This window comes from Erythrolamprus reginae, chromosome 1 (assembly GCF_031021105.1).
Source record: "Erythrolamprus reginae isolate rEryReg1 chromosome 1, rEryReg1.hap1, whole genome shotgun sequence".
Lineage (NCBI taxonomy): Eukaryota > Metazoa > Chordata > Lepidosauria > Squamata > Dipsadidae > Erythrolamprus > Erythrolamprus reginae.
In genome coordinates, this window is record NC_091950.1 from 234,279,590 (window position 1) to 234,305,560 (window position 25,971).

The following is a 25,971-nucleotide window of genomic DNA, read 5'->3' on the forward strand; positions in this document are numbered from 1 at the left end:
GCATGCCTTGTAGCCTACTCAACATGCCCCGGGCCAGTTCCACCATTTATTCCTGGCTCCAGCCAAGGGGCAAAAGTTTAAAGCAGAGGTCTTCAAACTTGGCAACTTTAACCCTGCTCCTATGCTCGGGTCTATATGACCCGAAATGAAATTTGAGACCCTGTAGATTGTCATGCAGATTTGAAAAGTATGATTAATTGACTTCTCCTCATTTGAGGGGTTCTTACTATGAATGTGGGGTTTTTTTTCATTTTGTTTACTTTTTGCTACACGCTGATTGTTACATTTCGTTGCACCCAAAACAGTACAAGTGTATAGTAAATGCGAACACAACAACTATCTTTCGGCCTTCACAACATCCTGACGGATCAGTCTGTGTCCCTTCCCTTCACTATACAAAACAGAAAAATTGGAGGCGGCGGAGTGACGCTTGGAGCATGCATGTCCTCCCTCTCGCGGCGTCTCCTCCTCCTCCTTTTTTCTTCATCAGCTAACGTGTGTGTGTGTGTGTGGGGGGGGTGTCGCTCGTTCCCTTTCGTGGCGCGAAGGATCACGCCCCTCAGAAACGTGAACTACAACTCCCAGAATTCCTCAGCTAGCATGATTACCTCAGGAATTCTGGGAATTGAAGTCCCCCGTCATAGAAGAGGAAACTTTGCCTACCCCTGGGCCCCAGACCAAAACCTTCTCGCGGCCAGACCCGAGCTTAGCAGTCTTAAGAGTTTGCAAACAACCCGCCCCGTCTGAACCAAGGGAGCCGACTCTCCATTGGCCGAGGCTGCGGTTTTCCCGCCTGCTCTCCGCATATCCAATTTCAGCGCCGAAGGAGCCGATTGGGAAAGGAAGCGCTCCGTGGAGGACGGGGAGTGCGCGTGCGCACAACATCGGCACGGGCGAAGCAGCGTTTTATTGTTGCCGCTGGAGGGGGGAGCTGGTTTTTTTTGGCCGTTGGCGGAGCCTTTCCGAGGCGGAGGAGTGAAAGAAGCGACCTACGCTCGCAGCCTCTTCATCAACCTCCCGGGTAAAAGATATGGTGCTTATTTCCCCTCTTCCTCAGCTTTCCGGCTCGGGTGCAAAGCAGTTTTTGCTGGGCCTGATACTGTATTGTGGTTTGTAGCGACTGCGTGACTCTCTTTATCTTGCGAGGACAGAATCGGGCCCAGCACATCCGAGTTATATGGGTCGTCTGTATGCTGGGGGGGGGGGGGGCGGCAAGGCGGGCTTTCCTTTTACCGACGCCTCCTCTGGTTATTTCGAGCGGGAAACGGTATAGCATTAGCAACTCTTGCAAGTTGATAGCAACTGGATGGTTGCCTTTGTTTTTGCAGTCCTGCCTTCTTTGCTTCGGTTTGGGACCATCTAAAAACCGTTTGCAAGTTGTAAAGAAGCAGCAGGTGGGCGATACGTGGAAAAGGGAGCGAGGGGGGAACTTCTGGTTTTCCGCCTGACTTGATATGATTTTGCTTTAATAAAAATTGCGTACGGCATGCATGTACGGCTCACACCCACGTCTGTATCCCGTTCTTCTTTGTCGGCCGAGTCTTGTGTTACATTTGTTTTAAGGGCCGGCGGTCTCTTCGAGGGCAGTCCGGACCGTGCGGTCTGACCGCCTGTGGAGCATAATAGCTTCACCGAGAAACAGAAATTCCTCCGACGGCGGTCAAAGATCTCCCGAAATGCCGAGAACGCTACGAATCCAAAGGGCTTGGTTAGTTGGGTGGGAATGATTGGCAGCTCGATTCTATTCGCAAAGGAAAAAAATAAAACAAGACTCGTTGTAAAGCAAAGGGGTTTCTTTTCTTCTCTTCGCTCCCCCGCAACCTATCCTGGTTGAACGATGAAAGAGAAAGAAAGAAAGAAGAGAGGATGGATGGATGGATGGAAAAAAGAGAAAGAAAGAAAGATGGTTGGTGGTTAGCTAGGAATGATGGAGGGAAGGAAGGAAAAAGGAGGAAGGATGGAAAAAAGAAGGAAAGAAAGAAAGACTTCTGTTTATCACGCTAGAGAATTCTAGAAAAATGAACTCCAACAAGGTATTAAGCTGATATTTTATGAACCCAAATACAGTGTTTACTTAAAAACTTAATTTGTTCCCTGACCAGGTTCTTAAGTAGAAAAGTTTGTACTGTAACTAGAAGCAATTTTTCCCCATAGGAATCAATGTAAAAGCAAATAATGGGTGCAAACCCATTAGGAAAGAAATAAAAGCTCGGAATTTGGGTGGGAGGAAGAGGAGGAAGAAGAGGAGGAGGAGGACAGTCGCTGCTGAAGGAAGAAGGTGAGGTGAGGGGAATCAAAAAAATCCAAAACTTTAAGGCTTTTTTTAAAAAAGAGGGACTCTGAGGTCATACACCCAGCGTGAGGCTGCCTCTCATACACTGCGCCAGAGAGAGAAACCCAGGGGGAATGGCAGGAAACTGGCTGGGCCTTTGTGCCGCTCTCAAATTTCCTGGGAAATTTTTCCCAGGCTCCGATTCTTAAGAAAATGGTTCTTAAGAAGAGGCAAAAAAATCTTGAACACCCAGTTCTTATCTAGAAAAGTTCTTAAGTAGAGGTGTTCTTAGATAAAGGTACCACTGTAATAAGGAGGTTTAAAAGTTTGCAGGAACTATTCATCCTGGCTCAAAATGTGGAGTTAAACTGGAAAATGTGGTTGGCTTATGCACATTTAGACTATTGATTGGCGCATGGAAAAAGTCTATAGACAAGCAAATTGTACAATATACAGTAAAACCCTTTCTAAATCTGCCTGACAATAATTGACAAAGGAACAAAAGCAGATCTTAAGGCTTTTCAAACCATGTAAAATGCAGCTGTTAATTTTAAACTCTTTATATGTTGGTAAGTTGTTATAGCTTTGGATAGGTGCAAAATTGATTATCTCCCCCAAAAGTGGAAATACAGGTAGTCCTCGAGTTACAACAGTTCATTTAGTGACCATTCAAAATTACATAGGCACTGAAAAAAGTGACTTGTGACCATTTTTTACACTAAGAACCATTGGACATCCGTTTGGCCATGTAATTAAAATTCAGATGCTTGGCAATGGATTCATATTTATGACGGTTGCATATGTGTTCATCCTCCATAATCTTCTGATAAGTAAAGTCAATGGAAAAACAACATTCACTAAATAACTATTATAGTATTACAGTATTAGCAATTGCAGTGATTCACTTAATAACCATGTCAAGAAAGGTCATAAAATGGGGTATAACTTTTAGATGGAAATCATTTGGATCATGATGGAAATATTATGAACGTCTGTAAGTGTTATGAATTTATTTGTTTATTAGATATCTGTTTGTATATTTGTGCTGTGTAAGACACAAGCTATCACTTAATGCTGAATAGTAGCTAAGTTTCTAAAAAAATACTCTAGAATTCTTCAGAGGCTCATTGCAGGAATCTCTGAAGCTGCTTTTATTCTTTAAAGGAAAACCTAGTACATCAAAACATTTGAATCTGAAATAACACTTATATGCTAGCATTTGGTTTAGCATCTGGCACCTGTGACCACAATTGGAACAGTTGTTAAGTAAATCACATCCGATTATACAACCTTTTCCATTATGTTAAGCAAATCGCTGCAATTGTTAAGCGAAACCAGCTTCGTCCATTGACCTTGCTTGTTGGAAGCTGGCTGGAAAGATTGAAAATGACATGTAACCCAGAAGGTTGCACACATTGTAAATATTGTACATGCCATTTGCCAAATGCCCAAATTTTGATCGCATGACCATGGAGATGCTACAAGGGTTGTAAGTCACTTTTTTCAGTAAGCAAAATTCACATTTCAGCAGTATGAAGCTACTGTATTTCTATTCCACATCTTATTGTGTGTGTGTGTGTGTGTTCATGTTCAGTTTACAAAACAAAACTACATTTGTGAATCCAGGACTGAGAAGGCAATTTATAATGGTGGGTTGATTCAGAATGAATGGACAACTGAGTTTTGTATAGGGTTCCAGAGCAGTTTAAATTATAATTTTCATTAAAATTTATAAAATGTCTATGTAGATGAACATATTTTTATGAAGTTTTTCCCCCTTCAGCATTTAAGTGTAGTTTTGGCTGTGATGGCATAATATGATTAATAAACAGAAACCAGTTGTAGTTTTAAGAATACAGGAGAAAAAAACAGTACTTGTTACTAATAATTATTAACATCTTGTGTTCCACTTTATATTCTTGAATGAATATAAAAAATAATTCTTTCTAATTGTAATTCTATCCTTGGACTATCCTGAGCTCCCACAATAGTGGAGTACCAGATGCTCAAATAATATATAGTTGGAAAAGGGCATTGAACATTGAGACGCGGGTTGTAACTGGGGTTATTGTTTTAATTTATGATTTAATTTATATTTGACTTCTTTTATACTGCATTGTAAATTGTATTTTTATATTGTTGTAAGCTGTCCTGAGTCCTTCGGGATTGGGTGGAAGTTGCATGGAAGTTGAATAAGCAAACAAACATAATATTGGGGCCAATTCAGATGGAATTAATGTTTCTTGCTTTTGACAAAGGTAAATGCTTACTTTACTTTTGTTTGCACTTTTAGATGATTGCCACCATTGGGAGTTGCAACTTTCTGATTCCTTTGGCACCACCACCTCTTTAAGCTGAACATTAGATTTATTGTGCAAACAATGCAAAATACTTGAAGCATTTCATCTGCATTTATCTTTTGTAAATATTAGGATTGCAGTGTGCAATTTGTTTCTAAAAAGCCACTTGGAAATTATATTATCTTCATGATTATATTATTACATCATTTAGTCAGTGCTATTATGGAGGGCAAAAGGAGTAATCTTACTAACATTGCCCTTGACTGGGGCTGGATATGGGTGGAGGGAGGAGAGATCAGGAATGAATTGTCATCCCAAAGTAGCCAAGCAGTTCTCCCAGCCTTGACCCATCCTCTGTCATTTTCCATGCCTGCCAGCGCAGAGTATCAAAACAGCACATGCACCTTCTTGTGAACATATTTTGCCTCCTTATAAAATCTCCAATGGAGATTCAAAAATCATCTTTCCCCGTCATGTTTCAATTCTCAGTGCTGACTTTCTTCCAGTTATCTTGTTTACTGTCTTGAGTCTACATGGAATCTATCGTGCAGCTTTGGGGGGTCATAGCTGTGCACTTGAGATAGAGTAGAACAAAAATAGAAGGGCTGCCTTCATCAGATGCTTTTTCTGGTGGCTTTGGTCCTTGAAGATCACTACTGAAAAGATCCCAAGAAAACTTATCATATCATAATGAAGTATCTAGATTCTGTTCTTTTAAAGTGTATCATAAGGAAAGTCCCAAAATATTCTGTATAACTATCATTGTGAGTAGGCAAAGCTGATAATGGGAGGACTGGCCTGTTGAGGCATTTCAAAGGATCTCACATCATCCATCGTACCATTGGCTCTGATAATGGTTAAATAGAAGTCCTTAGAAGATTTACAAACTGAACAAAATCTTGCATCTTCTATTCTGCAACTGCTACCATAATATACACTGCTCAAAAAAATAAAGGGAACACTTAAACAACACAATATATCTCCAAGTAAATCAAACGTCTGTGGAATCAAACTGTCCACTTAGGAAGCAACACTGATTGACAATCAATTTCACATGCTGTTGTGCACATTCATCTTTGTACAGAATGAAGTATTCAATGAGAATATTTCATTCATTCAGATCTGGGATGTGTTATTTGAGTGTTCCCTTTATTTTTTTTGAGCAGTATGTATTGCCTTTTATAGAAAGTTAAATAGAGTCACTGAGTTTGTCCCCACCCCCCATGGCTGTGGGAGTCTCCTTTTACAACTCTGTTTTAATTGCTGATGCAAAGCAAAAGCCTAGTTGAGTGCCTAGGGTGCATTCCCTTCAATTCAGTGCTTTGCATTCGTAGGAGGAAGAAGCAGAGGGCAAAGGGTCTAGAATCTGGACAGCTTCCTCCAGCCTTAATACAAGGGGGTCCTTCTTTTGAAACAAGGCAGCACTGCCCGGTGTCTTTCCCCAGAGAGCTCATTTGCCAACTCTTTCCAAGTGTGAATTGAACTTTTCACAGGATGCTAATCTCCGGTTAGCATTTGAGCTGTTTGTTACCCTTGTTCTTACTCCCAGGAATGGGCATAAAGAGGAGGTTGTTGTTCAGAAAGACTCATTGTTACTTCTCATATCAGGAAAGACAAAACATTGCCTTGAGGTGCATAATAATTGAGAGTAGGTGCCGAGAGGTTGTTTGGTGAAGTTTGTTTGTTTGTTTGTTTGTTTATTTATTTATTTATTTGATTTGTATGCCGCCCCTCTCCGCAGACTCGTCCCGGGGGATTAAATGGAGTCCATGTGGCCTGCATCAACTTAACATAGATCTGAGCGTTCTGATGCCTCCCAGGACGCAGCTTGGCTAATGCCAAAGGCCTGTGGGAGCTTTAGATTGGATGCCTGCCTAGTCCTACAGGAAGCAGAGGTGTCTTTGAAGGCTGGGTAGCTTTATAAGCAGGGCTGGCATGAGCACTGTTTAGTTGCCAGCTACCTTAGATGTGTTATGTGATAGTGAGGCAGATCATTGTTGCAGTAAGCAACAATAGGTTGCACTGTATGTAATGTGGAACCTGGTAGGCTTTAATACTGCAACTTTGATTGTGCATAGGCAGGACATGAAGATAGCTTGAAATAAAATATAAATGCTCATGTTAAAAGAGGCTGTTTGCGTGAGGAATTATCCTGTATTTAACACGTCCTGATAGATTCGCTTTTTCAGAAGTCAAACATAAAAAAATACATTGGACGATATTTACCTGTGATGAAATCCAGGCCTTTTGTTTCTAATCTCTGCCTTTGACTACACTGGTGATATGTATACTGTTCTCTGATTAGTGGGGATCCCGCACAATAGTCTCCCTGGAAATAAGTCTATGACTGAGCAGTATTTTGTTCATCCTTAAGCTCCAGAATAATAGCTGTTCATTTTTTCTTAAGAAACATTTAAAACTACAGCCCACGGAAGTGAATCATTTAATTTCAACCAGAAAATGTGATTGGTTGTGTTTTTTTGGCAAGTGTCAATTCCTTTGTTTCTTTTTGAGTATCTCCAATTGTTGTCTCCCTTTCTCTGCATCCTTCCTTTTCCTTTGGTTGCCTGTTTTGCCCCTGTCAAAAAACATGGAAGCAAGTGTTTCCTGTCTGATGACAATGTAACAGGAGATGGCAGATAAAGTAGAGGATGTTCCTACAACTTGGAAGCGGAAGCATGGAAAAGGTTTGAAGGCTGCTGGTGTGGTTTTTGGCACCAGTGTGGTGGTGATATGGACATCAGCTCAGAGAAAACATTAGTCAGCTTGGAACTGGTGTTAACACAGGTAATTTTTAAGGAATAATCTGTGATCAGCCTTTGCATTAAACCAGTGATGGTGAAGCTTTTTTGGCTCAGGTGCCAAAAGGGTGCGCATGTGTACGATACTGCGCATGCATGTGCCCACAGCTATAATGCAATTTCCTCACCCCTGGTGCATTGTAGAAACCCCATATGTGCACAACACACACACACACACGCTGCCCCCTTCTGCACATGCGCACAGGCCTCACTGAAGCCTCCAGACTTCTGGTTGGGCTGTTTTTCACCATCCCAGAAGTCCGAAAAGAAGGGCAAAAATCAGTTGGAGCTGACATAGGGCAACGCCTCACATACCTTCAGATATGGCTCTGTGTGCCACCTGTGGCATGCATGCCATAGGTTCACCATCACTATACTAAACCACGCATTATATTTACACTATGTATTTAGAATAGTTATGATTTATTATTATTATTATTATTATTATTATTATTATTATTATTATTAGATTTGTATGCCACCCTCTCCGAGGACTTTCACATATGCTGGATTCAGTGAATGTCTGATAAAATCCTTATGTGACTAGCACAAGGTTCATCAGATTTTGGTCTCTGTTTCAAAGGGATGTTTGTGCTAAGCCAGGCCTTAACAGCATTAGTTAAAAATTGGTGAAATCAGCTCTAAAATAATCAATTCATGCTCCTCCATAACAACTTCCTTTTCCTCTCTCTTTTCTCTCTCTCTCCTTCCACCCCTCTCTCTCCTGTCCATCCAGAACTTCATCCCATGTGAACATGCATCCAGTTTAAAATCAAGCTGGGTCATCACATGAAGTTCAGTCCCACTGAAGATAGCACCTAGGAGAGGGCATAACAATACAAGCTTTGTGCTTGGGAAATAATTTATTTTGACTTTTATGTCATTGTTTCAAATTTCTGATTTAGGTACTGAAATTAAACCGATCTGTTTTATCGTTGACTTCAGAGGTTTAAAAGCCTCCTTTAGAGGCTGTATGAGGGTTAGGTGTGATGTCCCTCATGCGGGACTAGACTTGTGTTGTCTTCAGTTCATTAGGAAAAGTCATTAACTCTTGGATGCAAAAGTATTTCCCCAATTTATAACTCTTAATTAGGCCTGGAATAATTAGGCCTCGCAAGTCACCATGAGACCGTGACTAGTTTTACAAGCTTTTTTGCAGTGGCCCTTAACAAATGCTATGGTCTTTAAATGGATCTATTTTATCTGATGAGCACTTTTTTGCCAGGCACACGAGGTAAATGCCAGACATTGCAGTCAAATGATTGTGGGATGCTGCCAACAGATGCTGTAAATGTAAGCCAATTGCCAAGAGCCCAAAATGCAATCATGTGTCCGTGGAGGGATCTTATCAGAACTCCAGAACCAGATCATAAGTAACTTTTCTGGGAGGGAACGAGGGGGGAAATCTGTCAGAAGCTTGAATGATTAAGCAAGAGCTACCTGTAAAAGAATGGAGTACAAAAACTCCATAGCTATAGAAGAAACTGCACTATTTTCTGGTGTTTTTGTAAGGAATCAAAAGCATAACTATTTTTGATACCTTTTAACAGATTGTACAGAAGGAAACATAGAAAGCTAGTGATTGACAAAATCCTTAATGGCAGTGACATGCGGCATTGTAGCAGAAGTGATTCATACTCTGAAAAGCAGCAGGTAAGAGTATTTTTTTTTCTTTTAATTATGTTAATCAAATTACTGCAAAAGAACATGGATTAAAAAAATTAAATGTTATTGCTACTGGTATAATGTATAGAGCAGTGAGGGCTAACCTTTCTGCCTTTACGTGCCAAAAGCAAGAGGAGCGGGGAAGGGGTTGCGTGTGTGCCCATACCCATAATGCAATGCCCCCCGCATATGCGTGTGCAACTCCCCTTTGCTCCCCTTGCCTCCTTGCACTTGTGTGTGTGATCCCATTGCTCCCCACACACGCGTGCATGAACCCCCTGAGCTCACCCCGTGAAAGCGTGTGCGACTCCTCCTGCACTCCCCCACATGCATGTGTACCACACATCCTCACCATCCATTTTGGGCCTGACGAGCCTCCTTGAAGCCTCCTGGGACCAAAAACTGGCTGTGGGTGGGGAGTGCTGCTGGAACCCCCGAAGAGTGTCAATGAAGTGCCCCCCCCCCCCCCCGCAGCTTGCCACTGAGAACATGCCAGTGCAGCTCCCGCTCCTACCCTTTCTTCCGAGGGAGCTGGCCCGTCTCTTACAGATGTTCCTTTGGCATGGACTCCTCTCCTGTGGCAGGGCTGCTTGTTCTCAGTGGCTGGAAGAGGGCAGGATTTCTCCTCCCGGCCATAAGCAGCAAGGTGAGAATTGTGTGGAGCCCCGCCACCCCAGGAGAGCAGCAGGGGCTGTGCAGCGGTTCTCGCCCTGCCAATGGTGGCAAAGGTTCTGGAGGAGAACTGCTGCAGTTCTCCCCCTGCTGCTTGCGGCTGGGATTCTGGAGGAGAACTGAACAAGAACAAGCAGCGCTGCTGCTGCGTCTCTCCTGGGGTGCCTGAGCCGGCCAAACACTCTGGACTACGAACAGACTATGTCGCTGTGGGCTGGACGGCTGGGGCCACACAAGAAGACCACTTGGGCAGGGAGGGAAGGAAGCCCCAGCCGGCCGGCCCTGGTTGATAACTCTGCTCCCTTAGAAAGTGACCACCAGGATCCTGTCTACCCATCTTTGGGCCTGTGAATTGTTTTTCGCGCATGCATGCTGACCAGATAATAGGCCAAGTGGCTAGTGCGCATTTGTAGGCTGGAAACAGGAAGATCATTTTCCTCCGCACGCATCTGTACCCAGGTGACTGCTCTTTCGGTTTTTGGCACTCCCACTTGCATGAAAACCAGCTGGCTGATGCGCCGGAACTTGCAAGAGCTACGGGCGATGGTTCCGCCTACCCGGAGAGATGGCTCTGTGTGCCACTTTCAACATGTGTGCCATAGGTTTGCCATCACAGCAAACACTAAACTCCCTGATAGAATACCTGGAGTAAATAGTTGAAGTAATAGTTATGGCCATGTATATTTTATATCTCCTCCCTGTGACAAGTTGAATCTTTGGTTAAATGACGCATTGTATGAAGAAAGCTTAATTAATATAAAGCACAGGTTGTCCTTGCCTCCCTCCTTCTGTCATCCTTTTAGATTCTTCAAGGGTTATTTCTTCTTGGGTTTTCTGTTGCATGCAGAAATATAACAAAAAATATCTCAATTTATGTTTAAATGGAAGAAGTACCATTTCCTGTTTTAATAAAAGATATTAGCCTTCTCCAGAATGCCCTTGATTACAAGACTATTGCAGGTCTAAGACACCTTGGAGACAGCTATGCTGTTCCAGAATGCGTTGAATGGCTCTGAATGAGACCGAATGGCTGACAAGCTTTGATTAGCCAAGCATGGTGTGAAAGTGTCAGATCTAGACTTCCTTTTCATGAAAGTACCAGAGAAGGAAGCCATTAGCTAAGGAAAGCGCATCATGCTTTGTCCTTTAGAATAATTTGTCCCTTGTTGCATGACTCCTGCAGCTGGTTTGTCAAACAGGATTTGAGTGGGTATATTTGCATTTTCTTAGCTTTCTGTCATACATGATATGCAGACTGGTGCTGTGTTTAAATCATAAGGAAGGATAAAATAATGCAGATTTTACATGAAACCTTATGAATCTCTGGAGTTTGGATGACATATATGTTTAATAAAATAAAATAAAACCCCATCTACTGATGGATATAGCTGTCATAGCTCGCTGCTTAAATCCATGTAAACATCAACTTAATTCTTGTGAGTTAAACTAAAGCAGTTAGCTACTCTGAATTAAATGTCCTAGAATATGACATTTCTTTTTTGTTTTCTCCTTTATGAAACAAACTGTTCAGAGGGATATGATGAAATGCTTTGATGGAACTAAGCCATTTCACGGTATGCTGGAATTTCCAGTTCTCCCAACAAAAACTCCAGGTGCTACATTTCTTAGTCCTGCCGCCAGATCTGTTGGCAATCTTGATACTGACTGTAGGAGACAAGCACTAGTTATCCCTTATTCATCCACTCCAAGGCATTCATCAGGTAAAAAAAGCCCACATTTCAGTGCCAAAATGTCTGTATTGCCTAGAAGTTTCAGTTCCTTACAACCTCTGGAGGACACTGGTTTTGAACCCCAGGAACTGAAAAAATCAAGAAATGTTTCAGCTCCTGGGGTCCGTCCATTATATGAAATGCCTGTTCCTTTGTATCAAAGCAATCTGATTGACTATGAAGAAAATCCCAAACTGGGCATGCAGAAACTAATACCTGCAAGAAACGGTTCTGTAGCGGGGCAAATGAGAAAGATGTCTACCTTTCAGGCTGATTACTGGGCGTGTGCGATACCTGATTCTCTACCACCGTCGCCAGATCGTCAGTCCCCCCTTTGGAATCCTAATAAAGAATATGAAGACTTGCTTGATTATACTTACCCTTTACGACCAAAATACAAGCTTTCAAAAAATCTCAAAGATTCCACTGTCCATGATTCTGGAATTGATCTCGATAGCCTCTCCATTTCCCCCGAGGGTACCTTTAAGTCTGTGAGTATGTGGGACCAAGAACACCAAACTAGGGAGAGCCCTACCGCACAGAGACTTTCAAGTCCTTTCTTGAAAAAGCTTGAATGCTCTGTTCCAGTTTCTCACTGCAGAATATCACCCCATGGGAAAATGGCCCTGGCGGATGATGGAATTGGCACTTCTGGAGGGATGTCACCTAGTTTATCTCCCGGGTGCCCTGAGCCATCTAATTCCACTTTCGTAATTGAAGAGCAATGCCACAAAAAGAGAGACAGCTGCCTTTTGAGGAGCAAAGCTGCTAGCGGAAACTTCTTGCGCTCCACAAGTGTACTGTTCTTACAGAAAGAATGTGCCAGTGATGATGAATATCTCGCCTTGCCACCAAGACTCAAGGAGTTAGAGACGTTGGCGCAGCAACTAACTGATCTTTCATTGACTATAAAGAAACCTGAACAAGATAACTTCCCCTGCATCAGTGTGAATGGGGAGCAGCATCTGCCAGAGGTTCAAGGAGATAGCGATGGCAATGAGAGCCAGTGGGAATTGTATTCTGACTCTTTCCATACATGTAATTTCCAAGAATCTGATGAGATGGACGTTCTAAGGGATCGGACCAGCAAGCATCAGGAAGATGAGCCAAGAGAAACTGCTAGCACTGATTTTCTTGAAGTGGGATGCCCAGAGTTCCTTTCTATCAAGGAAAAGAAGGACCATTACTCTCTTGCGCAGTGTATTAAGGTAATTTTTTAAAAATCGAACATGCTATGTATAATTTAAAGTTTTCATTGGGGTTTATTGTCTTTGTGGAAGCTCAAATCATACTGTCTATCACCAAATTGCATGAATATAGATAGTTCAGAAGAATTAATAAGCTCTTTTAATAAGAGCCAGGGTGGCGCAGCAGGTAGAGTGCTGTACTGCAGGCCACTGAAGCTGACTTGTAGATCTGAAGGTCAGCGGTTCAAATCTCATCACTGGCTCAAGGTTGACTCAGCCTTCCATCCTTCCGAGGTGGGTAAAATGAGGATCCGGATTGTGGGGGCAATAGCCTAGCTCTGTTAAAAAAGTGCTATTGCTAACATGTTGTAAGCCGCCCTGAGTCTAAGGAGAAGGGCAGCATAAAAATTGAATAAAATAAATAAATAAATAAATTTTCATACTACTATACATTAACATCTCACCTTGTCTGCTGGGCAACAAACCCTTTACTTCTTTGACCTTCATATATTCTTTTACCTTTAGTTTAAATAGGAACATTTTACTATTCAGTATTGTAATACCTTTTGAGTTCCCAGGGATATAAATTCATGGATTCTAGCAAGAAGTTCAAGTGTTTATTACATTCTGTCCAAATCCTGTTCTTTTAATTTGAGGATTTTCTCCATTGATAAATTTTGGAATCTTCTATATCCTTAGTTTACCACAAATTAATATGACAATATAATAAACAGAGCTGTGTAAGGAATCATGAAAAGGTAGCATATTTTCTGTACACAGTGCACGGTCTATGTCAAAAGGCTCGGCTGCTGCTGTCAAGGCAGGAGCCGAAGCTCAACTGGCGAAATGCCCAAGCACCTTGAATGTCGCTGAGGCCTTGGCAAAGACTCACGATACGAAGAAACAACCCAAATTGTATACAGAGGAGAGAGGAAAGTACACATTCAGGAAGGTAGAACCAAGTAACCACGTCCGTCCAGTCTGAGGACCGAGTTGAGGCTGGGTCCTAGGAGGGCAGATCCTGCAAAAAGTAACAGACTTGGGTCCTCATTCTGAGTGGATGAGGACAACCCATCCTGAATGCCGGCTCCACCTACAATGGAGAATGGGGGTGTTTTTACCTTTCCCCAGCTCCCAGAAGCACTCTGCAGGCTTCCCAAACCTTCTGTGCACCCAATTTTTATGCAAAATGGACCAGTTTTTCACCCATCTAGCGAAAATCAGAGCACGCAGAGGGTTTGGGAGGCCTGCAGAGTGCTCCTATTTCTTCAAAATCTTGGTGTGTCTTATAATCTGAAAAATACGGTATGTATTTTGGAGGTAATATCACAGAACATTGTTGATAAATGTGCAGAGTGCCAAGTAGCTGCATTGAACTTCCAAGCTCCCAAGCCTTCAAAGAAGTTCTCTGCATCAATACCCTGTACAAAATATTGCTTTGAATGAATTGCCCAGTCCTGCTGATAACATTTACAAAATGACACTCTTGTTACCCTGCCCTGAATAATTTTGTGGTTCTCTTGTTTGTCACCAACCATTTTCACTTTGTACCATTTGATCCTACCAGTATGCCTCATTTCTGAACTTTGAATGTATGAAGGGCAGCCAACTTCAATGCTTTCAGCTGTAATTAGGAATCCACTGATGTTTCCCCATAATTTCCCTTATGGTTTTTCAGTAAAAAGAGTTCTTGACAGAAATTTGAAATAGCCCCCGCTAGCACTCTAGAGTCTTGCAAACTTTGTAATACCCTTGGTAAATATTATATTTCCTTGCAATTGATACATAAAATAATCTGCAATAGTGCAGTTTAAGCCGATCAAATCCACTGGTTCCAAATCTGAATGTATCTTAATGAATATTTTTTTTCTGAATTATCTGTATAGGTGTTTTGCTGTCAGTTGGAAGAGCTCATTCGTTGGTTGCATAAAGTGGCAGAAGTTATAGATCAGTGGATTCCTCCCAAGCCAGACATTGAAAGTGTTAAATCATCGTTTCAAAACTACCTGGTAACTAACTGCATTCTCTTCTTGAATTTCAATAGTGGAGTTCATTTTTATTACACTTGTAATACTTATATATTTATGCAGCCTGGATAATATGCAGCCATATAATTGCTAATCTTTTCTTGCAGCCCTTTGTAGAAGACATTGGAAAGACATGCTAAGTCACCACATGTATTTATTTATTTATTTATTTATTTATTTATTTATTTATTGCTTAGATTTGTATGCCGCCCCTCTCCGAAGACTCGGGGCGGCTCACAACACGTGGAAACAAATCATAAATAATCTGACAATTTAAAATATTAAAAGATTTAAAAAAGACCCCATATACTAACAGACATACACACAGGCATACCATACATAAATTAGACATGCCCAGGGGAAGATGTTTCAGTTCCCCCATGCCTGACGGCAAAGGTGGGTTTTAAGGAGTTTACGGAAGGCAGGAAGAGTAGGGGCAGTTCTAATCTCCGGGGGGAGTTGGTTCCAGAGGGCTGGTGCCGCCACAGAGAAGGCTATTCCCCTGGGGCCCGCCAACCGACATTGTTTAGTTGACGGGACCCGGAGAAGGCCCACTCTGTGGGACCTAATCGGTCGCTGGGATTCGTGCGGCAGGAGGCGGTCTCGGAGATATTCTGGTCCAATGCCATGAAGGGCTTTAAAGGTCATAACCAACACTTTGAATTGTGACCGGAAACTGATCGGCAGCCAATGCAGACTGCGGAGTGATGGTGAAACATGGGCATACCTAGGTAAGCCCATGACTGCTCTCGCAGCTGCATTCTGCACGATCTGAAGTTTCCGAACACTTTTCAAAGGTAGCCCCATGTAGAGAGCATTACAGTAGTCGAACCTCGAACCTCGATCTGAAGTTTCCGAACACTTTTCAAAGGTAGCCCCATGTAGAGAGCATTACAGTAGTCGAACCTCGAGGTGATGAGGGCATGAGTGACTGTGAGCAATGAGTCCCAGTCCAGATAGGGCCGCAACTGGTGCACCAGGCGAACCTGGGCAAACGCCCCCCTCGCCACAGCTGAGAGATGTTTTTCTAATGTGAGCTGTGGATCGAGGAGGACGCCCAAGTTGCGGACCCTCTCTGAGGGGGTCAATAATTCCCCCCCCCCCCCAGGGTGATGGACGGACAGATGGAGTTGTCCTTGGGAGGCAAAACCCACAGCCACTCCGTCTTATCCGGGTTGAGCTTGAGTCTGTTGACACCCATCCAGGCCCCAACAGCCTCCAGGCACCGGCACATCACTTCCACCGCTTCGTTGGCTGGGCATGGACAGAATTGATGCTTGAAAGTGGCAGAGTGATAGCTGTAAAATGATTTGAATTAAATGTCTTCAGTTAAGTTCTTAATCCACATAGATAAATACTGGTCTCCTTTAATGCCCTGTATGGAATTTGTAAGAGTCAATTTGTTGCAGACTAGAATTTGGTACTAGACTAGAAACTTAGAGACCATGAGTTCTAGTTCTGCTTTAGGCACAAAACAAATGAATGATTTTTGGGGAGGCAAGGACAAACCAGTTCTGAAAACCTTGTCAAGAAAATTGTAAAGACCAGTCTGAGCAAGACACCAGGGTTCCACTGACTGAGAGGCACATACACAAAATAAAAATAAGTAAATAATGGAATTCCTTTGCGGAATCTTACTGCCAATGATGATAATGTTTTATTGATCTGTTACATACATTATTTTAGATGCTGGTTCTAATTCTAGATGTGTCTACAGAGAGAACAATAGTTGTTGAACGAATTAAAATATAAACAAAATGTGCAAAACTACTTCATTCTATAACATGAAGCCACTTAGCGTTTAGACAGTAACTGGACAAAACTACTGCTCTCTGACTATAAATTTTGAAGAGGTTTACTTTCATCATATATTACACCTATTCCTATACAGTCATACCTCGTCTTACGAACCTAATTGGTTCCAGGGGGAGGTTCGTAAGACGAAAGGTTCGTAAGACGAAACATTGTTTCCCATAGGAAACAATGTAAAGTCAATTAATCCGTGCAACCAAAAAAAAACCCCCCGCAAAAAAACCGCTGCCGCCCGGCTGTCACCTTTTAAAACAGCCTGGGGGCTTCTCAGCGACCTCCCGAACACCAAACCCGAACTTCCGGGTTCGGCGTTCGGGAGGCCGCCGAGAAGCCCCCAGGCTTTTTAAAAAGGTGACAGCTGGGTGGTGGGGCTTCCCAGCAGCCTCCGAACGCGGAAGTTCGGGTTTGGCGTTCGGCTTTGGGAGGCTGCTGGGAAGCCGCCCGGCTGTTTTAAAAGGTGACAGCCGGGCTGGGGGGCTTCCCAGCAGCCTCCCGAACCCCGAACTTTTGCTGAACCTCCGGGTTCGGGGTGTTGCTGGGAAGCCCCCCAGCCCAGCTGTCACCTTTTAAAACAGCCGGGCGGCTTCCCAGCAGCCTCCCGAACGCCGAACCCGGAAGTTCGGGTTTGGCGTTCGTAATACGAAAAAAGTTCGTAAGAAGAGGCAAATTTTTTCTGAACCCCGGGTTCGTATCTTGAGTTGTTCGTAAGACGAGGGGTTCGTATCTTGAGGTACCACTGTACTAACTTAATCAAAACAACTCTTGGTGACTTGCACAGAGAAAAAAATTCCCTTAAGAAACTTTCACTAATTAAGCAACAAGATTACTAAAAGCATGAATTTGACTTTTTTTCTTCTTCATTTTACATAAAGGCTCCGAAGTGTCTTTGGGTAGAAATAGCAAAAACTTAGGTATAGGCACACCCTGATTATTTTTCATTATTTTCCCATTCTTTCCTTCTTCTTTTTTGTGAGCCAGGCCAGTATTTCAGTTCAAATGAGCTACTTATTTTATGTTTTGCCTGAAGTTTATAAGTTCTCCCAAATAAACATGGAGTACTGTACCTCAAAATGTAAACCAGCAAAGGAATCTGTGTTGTAGTTCTTGAATGTCCGGCCCTTTGTACTTAACTGAAGGATAACTATGCTGAACTAAGTTGCTAATTGTTCTGACTGCTAACTACAGTACTAGGTTGTGGTGTGGGGAATATTTGTAAGCTGCCCTGAGTCTCCGAAGAAGGGCAGCTTAGAAATTGAAATAACAAACAAACAAACAATCAAACAAGTAAATAAATAAGCAAGCAAGCTTGCGCAGTGCAATCCTATACAGATTGAGAGGGTTCTTTCATTTCAAGAGGACATACAGTGATCCCTCGATTTTCGCGATCTCGATCTTTGCGAAACGCTATATCGCGATTTTTCCCACCCGATGACGTCACTCTCTTCCTTTCTCATCTTTCTTTCTCTCTCTCTTTCTCTCTCTTGCTTCTTCCTCTCTCACACTCTCTTCCTCCCTCTCTCATCTCTTTCTTTCCTTCTCTCTCTTTCTCTATCTCTCCCCCTCTTGCTCTCGGGCGGTGGGCGGGCGAGCGGCGGGTGGGCAGCAGCGAGGAGCCAAAGATCGGGGTTTCCCCTTTGCGTGGGCGGCGGGGAAAACCCGATCTTCGGCTCCTCACTGCTGCGGCGCTGCCAAGCAGATCAGCTGCTGGGCGGCCGAAGAAACCTTCCCTGGGTCTTCCCCGCCGCCCACGCAAAGGGGAAACCCCGATCTTCGGCTCCTCGCTGCTGCGGCGCTGCCGAGCAGATCAGCTGCTGGGCGGCCGAAGAAACCTTCCCTGGGTCTTCCCCGCCGCCCACGCAAACTCCACCATCTGCGCATGCGCGGCCATGGAAAAAGGGCACGCATGCGCAGATGGTGTTTTTACTTCCGCACCACTATATCGTGAAAAATCGAGTATCGCGAGGGGTCTTGGAACGTAACCCTCGCGATACTCGAGGGATCACTGTACTTGCTAGCAAAAGTAGGGTTTTTATTAATCTTCATTAATACACTGAAATATCAAAAATTAATGTTTAGCGCATTTTTATGAAGCCCATGTTATAACTTACAAATGTATATGGCTAACAGTCACTGTTATCTAAAATTCTTAAGAAATCTATACAGTGACCTTTGCTCTTTCCTTTGCTCTGTCCAATGTCATTCACCAAACCTGCATTAGTGCATTTTCTGGCTCTTCAGAGAAGATTGTGAGAGTTGTATGACAAAATAAATCTATTTCATTTAAAGCTCCCAGTGGGTTTCACTCACTTTTTTTGAACTTAAGTATCTTCTAGTTTGAATAATTTGTTAGATCTTTTTAAAAAAGATCCATTGCCACATAAATTCTGTTAAACAAGTCAGTTAATTCTTGTGAATGGAACCTGATGTAGGTAAGCATCCATATTACTATGATATTTCATGCTTTGTGCATTACATTTCACAACATTTCTTGACAGGAATTCAAACAAGATTTAGATGAGCACCAGGCACTGACTGAAAGTGTGCTGCATGAGGGTGAAAATCTTCTTAAATGCATGTCAACAAATTCACCAGGTAAGGAAACAATTACATATAGGAGTTTGAAAATATAAGTAGACTTCACTAAACAACTGTAAGTGGGGCTGGAATTTCTGTTGCTAAGCAAGTAGTTTAGTTACCGAAATTCCAGCCATTCCAATTGCTATCATTAAGGTTTGCTAAGGAAGGATTGCATGTAGTCACCATTTTTGACTTCTTATTGGCTTCCCCAGAAAGGAACAAATAGTGATCACATGACTGTTGGATGCTATGAGCTGCATTTGTTATCTGGGTGCATTTGTCATTCCGTAGGGATGCTACAGTAGCCAGAATTTCAAAGATTGATAGTAGTGCTCATTCAAATGCCATCATAAATTCAAATGTGAATGCTGAATGAGTCATTGTTAAGGAAAACGGTTATATAGATATATTTTAAAACACTAGAATTTCTAGTTCTCTTGTTTTGGAAATAATGACCCTAGTATAGGCATTTAGAAAAGCCTGAAAGTGGCAAGTTGGATTTTAGACTTAGGGCAGTGATGGCGAACCTTTTTATCCTCAGGTGCCAAAAGAGTATGCACACACACACACACACACACAATTGTGCATGCGTGGGTTCTCACACCCATAATTCAATGCCTGGGGAGGGCAAAACAGCTTTCCCCATCCCCCAGAGGCCCTCCGGAGACCAGAAATAGCCTATTTTCCAACTTCTGGTGGGCCCAGTAGTTTCGTGTTTCACCCTCCCTAGACTCCAAAGGCTTCCCTGGAGCCGGGGGAAGGTAAAAACACCCTCCCCCATTCCCCAGGAGGCTCTCTGGAAGCCAAAAATGCCCTCCCAGAGCCTCTGTGCGAGCCAAAAATCAGCTGGCCGGCACACACATGCACATTGGAGCTGAGCTAGGGCAATGGCTCGTGAGCCAGCAGATATGACTCCACGTGCCACCTGTGGCACCCGTGCCATAGGTTCGCCCTCACTGACTTAGGGTATTTGTCAGTATGACTTATTTCTAGTAATTTGATACAGGATTTCAATCTTGCGTTACACAAATTTTGATAAACAGATTAGTGATATGATCTAAAGCGCGACACAGAAATGAACCATTCTTGTAACCCTATTATACGCATTTAGAAAAGCTTGCTTATATCCTGCGACTCAGCTGTTTCATGGTATAACTTGTACCCTACTCTTTGCTTAATAGTTTTACAGAAAACTCTTGGCTTGATTGCAAAACATTCGGATATGCTTAAAAGACATGCTGAACGATTGTATGAATCTATTTTAGCAGCAATATATGCCCTTGATGAAAGCTTGAGGAAGCATTGTGATGTTCAAGAAACTGTGGTGCACAAAGATACATCTGAGTAAGCAAGAGGGAAAGGATACTGGGAAGGGTGGATATTAAATAATACAATTTTTTTTTGTTGAAGTATATCTTCCTGAATCTCATGCTAAGGCCATGTAGAATATTCTACCTTGTGAATTGGCAAAACATCAATTCTCTCCCCAACTCCTTTAACCAAGTGAATCAGATAAAAAATGGTGAAACAAAACAAAAGCTAAGAAGCAAACAAAGGCTAGACACACATCCTCTCCATCTGCCAACATCCGGATAGGCAGGGGTTAACACTAGTCAATCAAGCAGAAAAGTGTACACTAATCAAGGATACACTAAAGAAAGAAAAAACACACACTCCACCGACAGTGACTAAAGCAGGACAAACTTCTATAAACAGGGAGCAAACCCCACACCCACTAGCATTTAGGATGTTATCTTATCAGGAAATAAAATGTCTGCAAACAAGCCAGCTCAGAGAGAACCAAGAGCTCTACAGCAAAACCACTGTCCAAAATGTACAGCCTGTGTGGCTTTGGCCAGAGTGGTTTAAGAATGCCAGTTGTCTGGTGAGTGTAAACTAGGCAACTACATTTATTTTTGACAAGTGTTCAGCATGAGAAACAATACTCAACATTCCACTGAAAAAGAATAATGAAATGATTAAGAATAATAAAACCTATAAAGCCCTACATGGCACAGGACCAGACTATCTCTGAGACTGCCTTCTGCCGCACGAATCCCAGCGACCGGTGAGCTCCCACAGAGTTGGTCTCCTTAGGGTCCCGTCGACCAAACATTGTCAGCTGGCGGAAGAGCCTTCTCTTTGGGGGCCCCGGCCCTCTGGAATCAGCTCCCTCCGGAGATTCGCATTGCCCCCACCCTCCTCACCTTCCGGAAGAGTTTAAAAACTCATCTTTGCCGCCAGGCCTGGGGTTCCTTATATCTTTTCCCCTGACCAATGAATGCTTTAGTTTGATTGTTGAATGAATATTGATGGTTTTTCTTTTTTTAATTAGAATTTTAAACACTGTTTTTTAATGTATTAATTGGATTGCTATTATTGTTTCTTGTTTTTTTGTACATGCTGTGAGCCGCCCCGAGTCCTCGGAGAGGGGCGGCATACAAATCCAATTAAATAAATAAAATAATAAAATAATGAAAGAAGGGAGAGGGGCATGGCCAAAAGTTGCAGCGACATGGGTATTTCCTCGCTGTGAGGGAAACTGAGTCCCAGCTGCTTGGGGACTTGAAACCGGACTGGGAACTGGTTGGAGCCGCACTGGAGGGGTGATGAGGAAAAGCACCACTCGGTGGTACTGGAGATCTGGCAACCCCCCCAGGGAGTTTGTAGAAGACAACTCTTTCACCATTAGCTGGGATGGCCATGATTCGGAATGGTAGGAACCGAGAGATGGTTTGATTGCTAGGGAGACAAGATCTAAGCAGTAAAGAAGTCAAAGTATTGAAGCTGGGTCAGTATTTGACCAATGTAATGATTAAACGAAGAAATATAAAAGGAGACTAAAAGCTATTCTAGAGGGGAGCTAGCGGCTATCTAGAAATTGGAAATACCATAGAGAGACTTAGAGGAACAGAGTTTTAAAAGCCCAAGAAATTTGAGGATATTTCTATAATTGGATTTGGTGGAAGTTAAAGCGATTGAAAAAGAATAAAGAATTTGAAGAAAATATCCCATATGTGGATTTAAAATGTTTTGGAGAGTTTTGTAAAATAATTGTATTGCGTTGGAAATCCGGTAATGCCATCTGCTGGTTGGAAGAAATGGTGCAACAACTTGTGGAGAAGATAAAGAAACCAACAGCTGTGAGGATTGATTTTGTTTACAACAAAAGATAACGTTGGAACAGTGAGAATTTGAGAGAAGTGTACCCTGAGCATTGATGTTTGATCTTAACTTATGGTGATGGAAGATAACAAGACTGTGAACTGGAATGAAAAACATTAAAAGAGGATATCAGAATATTGAAATATAAGGAGACTATGTGATTTAAACTTTAATTAAGAGAGATTTAACTATGGAAGAGTGTGTTCAAAGAATTGATTGGACTATTAAACTATATTCATGAAGATATAAAAACATATCTTGGAAATTACAGGTAATAAAACAAATGAAGATGGAAAATATAGAACATTTAAAATCAATAGTACTGGAAAATAATGAGAAACAAATAGCATATTGAAGAAAAAAGATTGCTAATAAAAAACAAGATGATTTCACTGGCATTTACAATGATAAGATTAAAGGGGGGCGAGTATCAGAGTATCAAAGAACAAATCCAAAGATGGAGGAAGTAATAAGAAACTAGGTAGAACTGTCAGGGAAGTTCAACAAATAATTTACTTAAATGGAAGAAAATGAATTCAGAAAAAAAGAATTTATATATATATAAATAAAAGAAAGAAAAAGGGGGGGAAAGGGGAAAAAACTCACAAGGAATGGAGTTTCTGAGAGACCAAAGGAGAATGGATGAAATGGGGAGGTTAATGGAATGGAAGAGGGATGGCATGGGTTAAAGAGTTTTATTTGTATTAATGGCATTACTTGTGTATAATTAATTATGGTATAAGGGTTTTTTGTGAGAGTGTTTGATGACATATTTATGAATATCGATAAAGCTATATTATAGTAACTGAAATTGTTGGAATGTGATAAAATATGCAGTTTTAAATAAGGTTTTAAATTTTAGTGATGGAAATAAATTAGACAATAAGTGAATTGTTGGAAGGTTATAAAAATTGAATAATCATTGTTAAAAGGTTTTTATATAAAATCTGTATAATTTATAAATCTGATTTAATGTTGAAAAGAATTTTGGCAATTATTGAAATTGTCAGAATGATATGAGATCTGAATAACTATTATTCTTAAAAGGTTCTTAATATAAGATTCTATAATTTATAAATGTTGAACAGATTTTAGATTTTGTATATTGGGAAGGTGGTAATTTAACCAACCAATCAATGGATGTGTAGTGATAAGATTTGATTTTGTTTAAATATTGAGGATGAGTTAAAATAAGAAATTGAGTAAAAAGGTGAAAGGGAGTTCTGAAAAGATAAAAGAGATTAGAAATTTAGGGCATTTAGAAATGATAGAAGTAAAATGAATAAAGATATAAATTGAGGAAAGGGAGGAGTAATGTCAAAAATGAAAAAAATATAAAACTAGATAGATTTGAAGGATAAATAAGGAAGTACGAGAGACAATATGTATGGAAGATAAACTATAGCGATTAATTGGGAGAAAATTGAAAATTAAAGGTGGTAGACCTAGGCAACAAAAAGAGGTGGCAAGGAGGCAACATTAGAATAATAGTAAATATACCTAGAAGAATATTATATATATATATATATATATATATGTATATGTATATATATGTATATATATATATAAGTTTATATATAAACACAAGTTTAAGAGTAGCACCAATGATGGAATGAAGTTGGGGATTTGAGTTACCTGTCTGTTTACCATAAAATGGATTATGATTAGATGTACTCAAGGAAGGGGCAAGAGAAAGAAAGAGGAAGCACAAGGGGAGAGGAGGAGTGGAGAGAAGTAAGAAAGAGGGAGAGAAGAAGAGAGAAGAGAGATATAAAGGGTGAAAAGGGGAAGGGAATAGTATGAAATATTGAGAGAAAACACTGGCAAAAAGTACAAAATGTGTAAAATTAGGAAGTTTGCTTATGGTATATTGGATAGTAATGCATAATTATATATATATATATGATATATGGCATGTGTATGGATGTTTTTGTGAAGTTGTTGAAAAAAAATTTAAAAGGAGGCACCACTGGCTTTCTCTGTAGTCCTTTTTTTAAATTTGCCTTGCTTTTTAGATGTGTTTCCTCTATTTTCTGGATTTATAGAATACAGTACAATGTAGAATAAGCAGGCTTTTTCATAAGTAAAGGTAAAACTATATATTCCGAGTATAGGTTGTCCTCAACCTACGACCACAGTTGAATCTAAAATTTACATTACTAAACATGACAGTTGTCAAGTGAGTTGTGCCTCATTTTATGACCTTTCTAGCCATAGTTGTTAAGTGAATTACTGTAGTTATTACAGTAAGAGCCATGGTGGTGCAGTGATTAGAATGCAGTATTTCATGCTAGTTCTGCTGACTGCCAGTGAAGCAGTATACTATATTAAGAGTTATTGCTAAGTTAGTAACATGGTTAAGTGAATCAGACTTTTGTTGCCAGAAATTTACAAAAGGGTGATCACATGACCCCAATACACTGCAATTTCATAAATACATGCCTGTTTGTGTGGATTCTGCCTTTATTATTTTTAGACATAACTCAAGGCAGCAAACATAACCAACACATCCTCATCCTCCCTATTTTCTCCACAACAACAATCCTGTGAGATGAGTTGGACTGACAGACTGGCTCAGTCACCCAGCTGACTTTCATGCATTAAGGCAGGATTTGAAGTTAAGAATCTCCTGCTGTTTAGCCTGTGCCTTAACTGCTAGACCAAATTGGCTCTTCCAGTTGCCAGGCATCCAAATTTTGATCAGTTGACTATGGTAGGGGTAGGCAAACTTGGCCCTTCTATGATATGTGGACTTAAACTCCCAGAATTCCTGAGTTAGCATGATTGGCTCAGGAATTCTGGGATTTGAAGACCATAAGTCACAGAAGAGGCAAGTTTGCCCACCCCTGGACTATGGGGATGTTGTGTGAGAAATTGTCATTTCACTTTTTTCCAGTGCCATTGTAACTTCAAATGGTCAGTAAAAAAATGGTTTTAAATCCAGGAGTAGCCTATGTTACTTTTAAAACTCTACCTACATATTGTTATTTTAATTTTAATTTAGTGTGATTTTATTTACATAGGGTGTAAGCCTAATTTTATAATATGCTCCATTTCAGATAATGTAGTTATTACATGATGCTTAGTAATTTCTTTTCAAAATGTGGGAATAGAAATAGAATAGCTGTTTATGATTTTATTTCAGATAAAACTTATGTTGATGTGGAAGAATGAACAAACTACATCCATAAATAGTATGATGGAGGCTCCCTATTCAAAGCAACAAAGAACTTTTCCTTCAAAGTTTTAATTTGCTGCAGTGACATCTTGGTTTCCAAGTTCAGAAGGTATAACAATGGGCTTTGTATCTGGCAACAAAATGTTAAAGAACTCTGGAAGGGAAACGTCTGATTTTGGAGTGACAGGAGGTTTAATGATGCTTTTCTAATTTGGGCATTTATTTGTCAGGGCTCTGAGTGCTTCAGAAATTATTCAGAAGTGTTTATGTGGGACACAAATTCCACTTGAGCCTCAAAAAAAAGTTGCAGTTGATTTGAAAGTCAGATCATGGATGGACTTCTTAAAGCAGCAACCCTTCATTTTCAGGTTTGCTGCCTGAAACAAAATAGAGGCTGTTGTATAAAAAAGCCAAAATACTTTTTTATGGGAGAACCAAAGTGCTTCCAAATAATAGTTTAAAAATGTATAAGCCCTATTATTTGTTTTGTATTTTTTCAGTGAATAATTGTAAGTCTTCAATTTATCTCATGTGACAAATTATATGGAAACTACATTTCAAATAAAGCAACATATTTATTATTTA

General features: G+C 41.2%; 1 protein-coding gene across 4 annotated transcripts; it reads left to right on the forward strand.

Annotated features, from left to right (window-relative positions):
• Positions 1-620: 620 nt before the first annotated feature.
• CEP68 (centrosomal protein 68) lies at positions 621-25,971 on the forward strand. Of its 4 annotated transcripts, XM_070732559.1 has the most exons (7): positions 668-1,021; positions 8,924-9,026; positions 11,242-12,648; positions 14,514-14,636; positions 18,962-19,058; positions 20,225-20,387; positions 25,354-25,971. In XM_070732559.1, the coding sequence occupies exons 2-7, from the start codon at positions 8,982-8,984 to the stop codon at positions 25,355-25,357; spliced, it is 1,839 nt and encodes a 612-aa protein (XP_070588660.1). In that variant the 5' UTR covers positions 668-1,021; positions 8,924-8,981; the 3' UTR covers positions 25,358-25,971. The 4 variants fall into 4 exon arrangements, with proteins under 4 accessions (XP_070588662.1, XP_070588660.1, XP_070588661.1 ...); XM_070732561.1 differs by lacking the exon at positions 20,225-20,387 and having other exon boundaries at positions 621-1,021; XM_070732560.1 differs by lacking the exon at positions 25,354-25,971 and having other exon boundaries at positions 838-1,021; positions 20,225-20,391.

Excerpts from the sequence above, each read along its gene's own strand:
- CEP68 (XM_070732559.1), top strand. The coding sequence starts at position 8,982 with ATGCGGCATTGTAGCAGAAGTGATTCATACTCTGAAAAGCAGCAG. Across the intron at positions 9,027-11,241 it reads CATACTCTGAAAAGCAGCAG|AGGGATATGATGAAATGCTT; the intron begins GTAAGAGTATTT and ends CAAACTGTTCAG. Across the intron at positions 14,637-18,961 it reads CATCGTTTCAAAACTACCTG|GAATTCAAACAAGATTTAGA; the intron begins GTAACTAACTGC and ends ATTTCTTGACAG.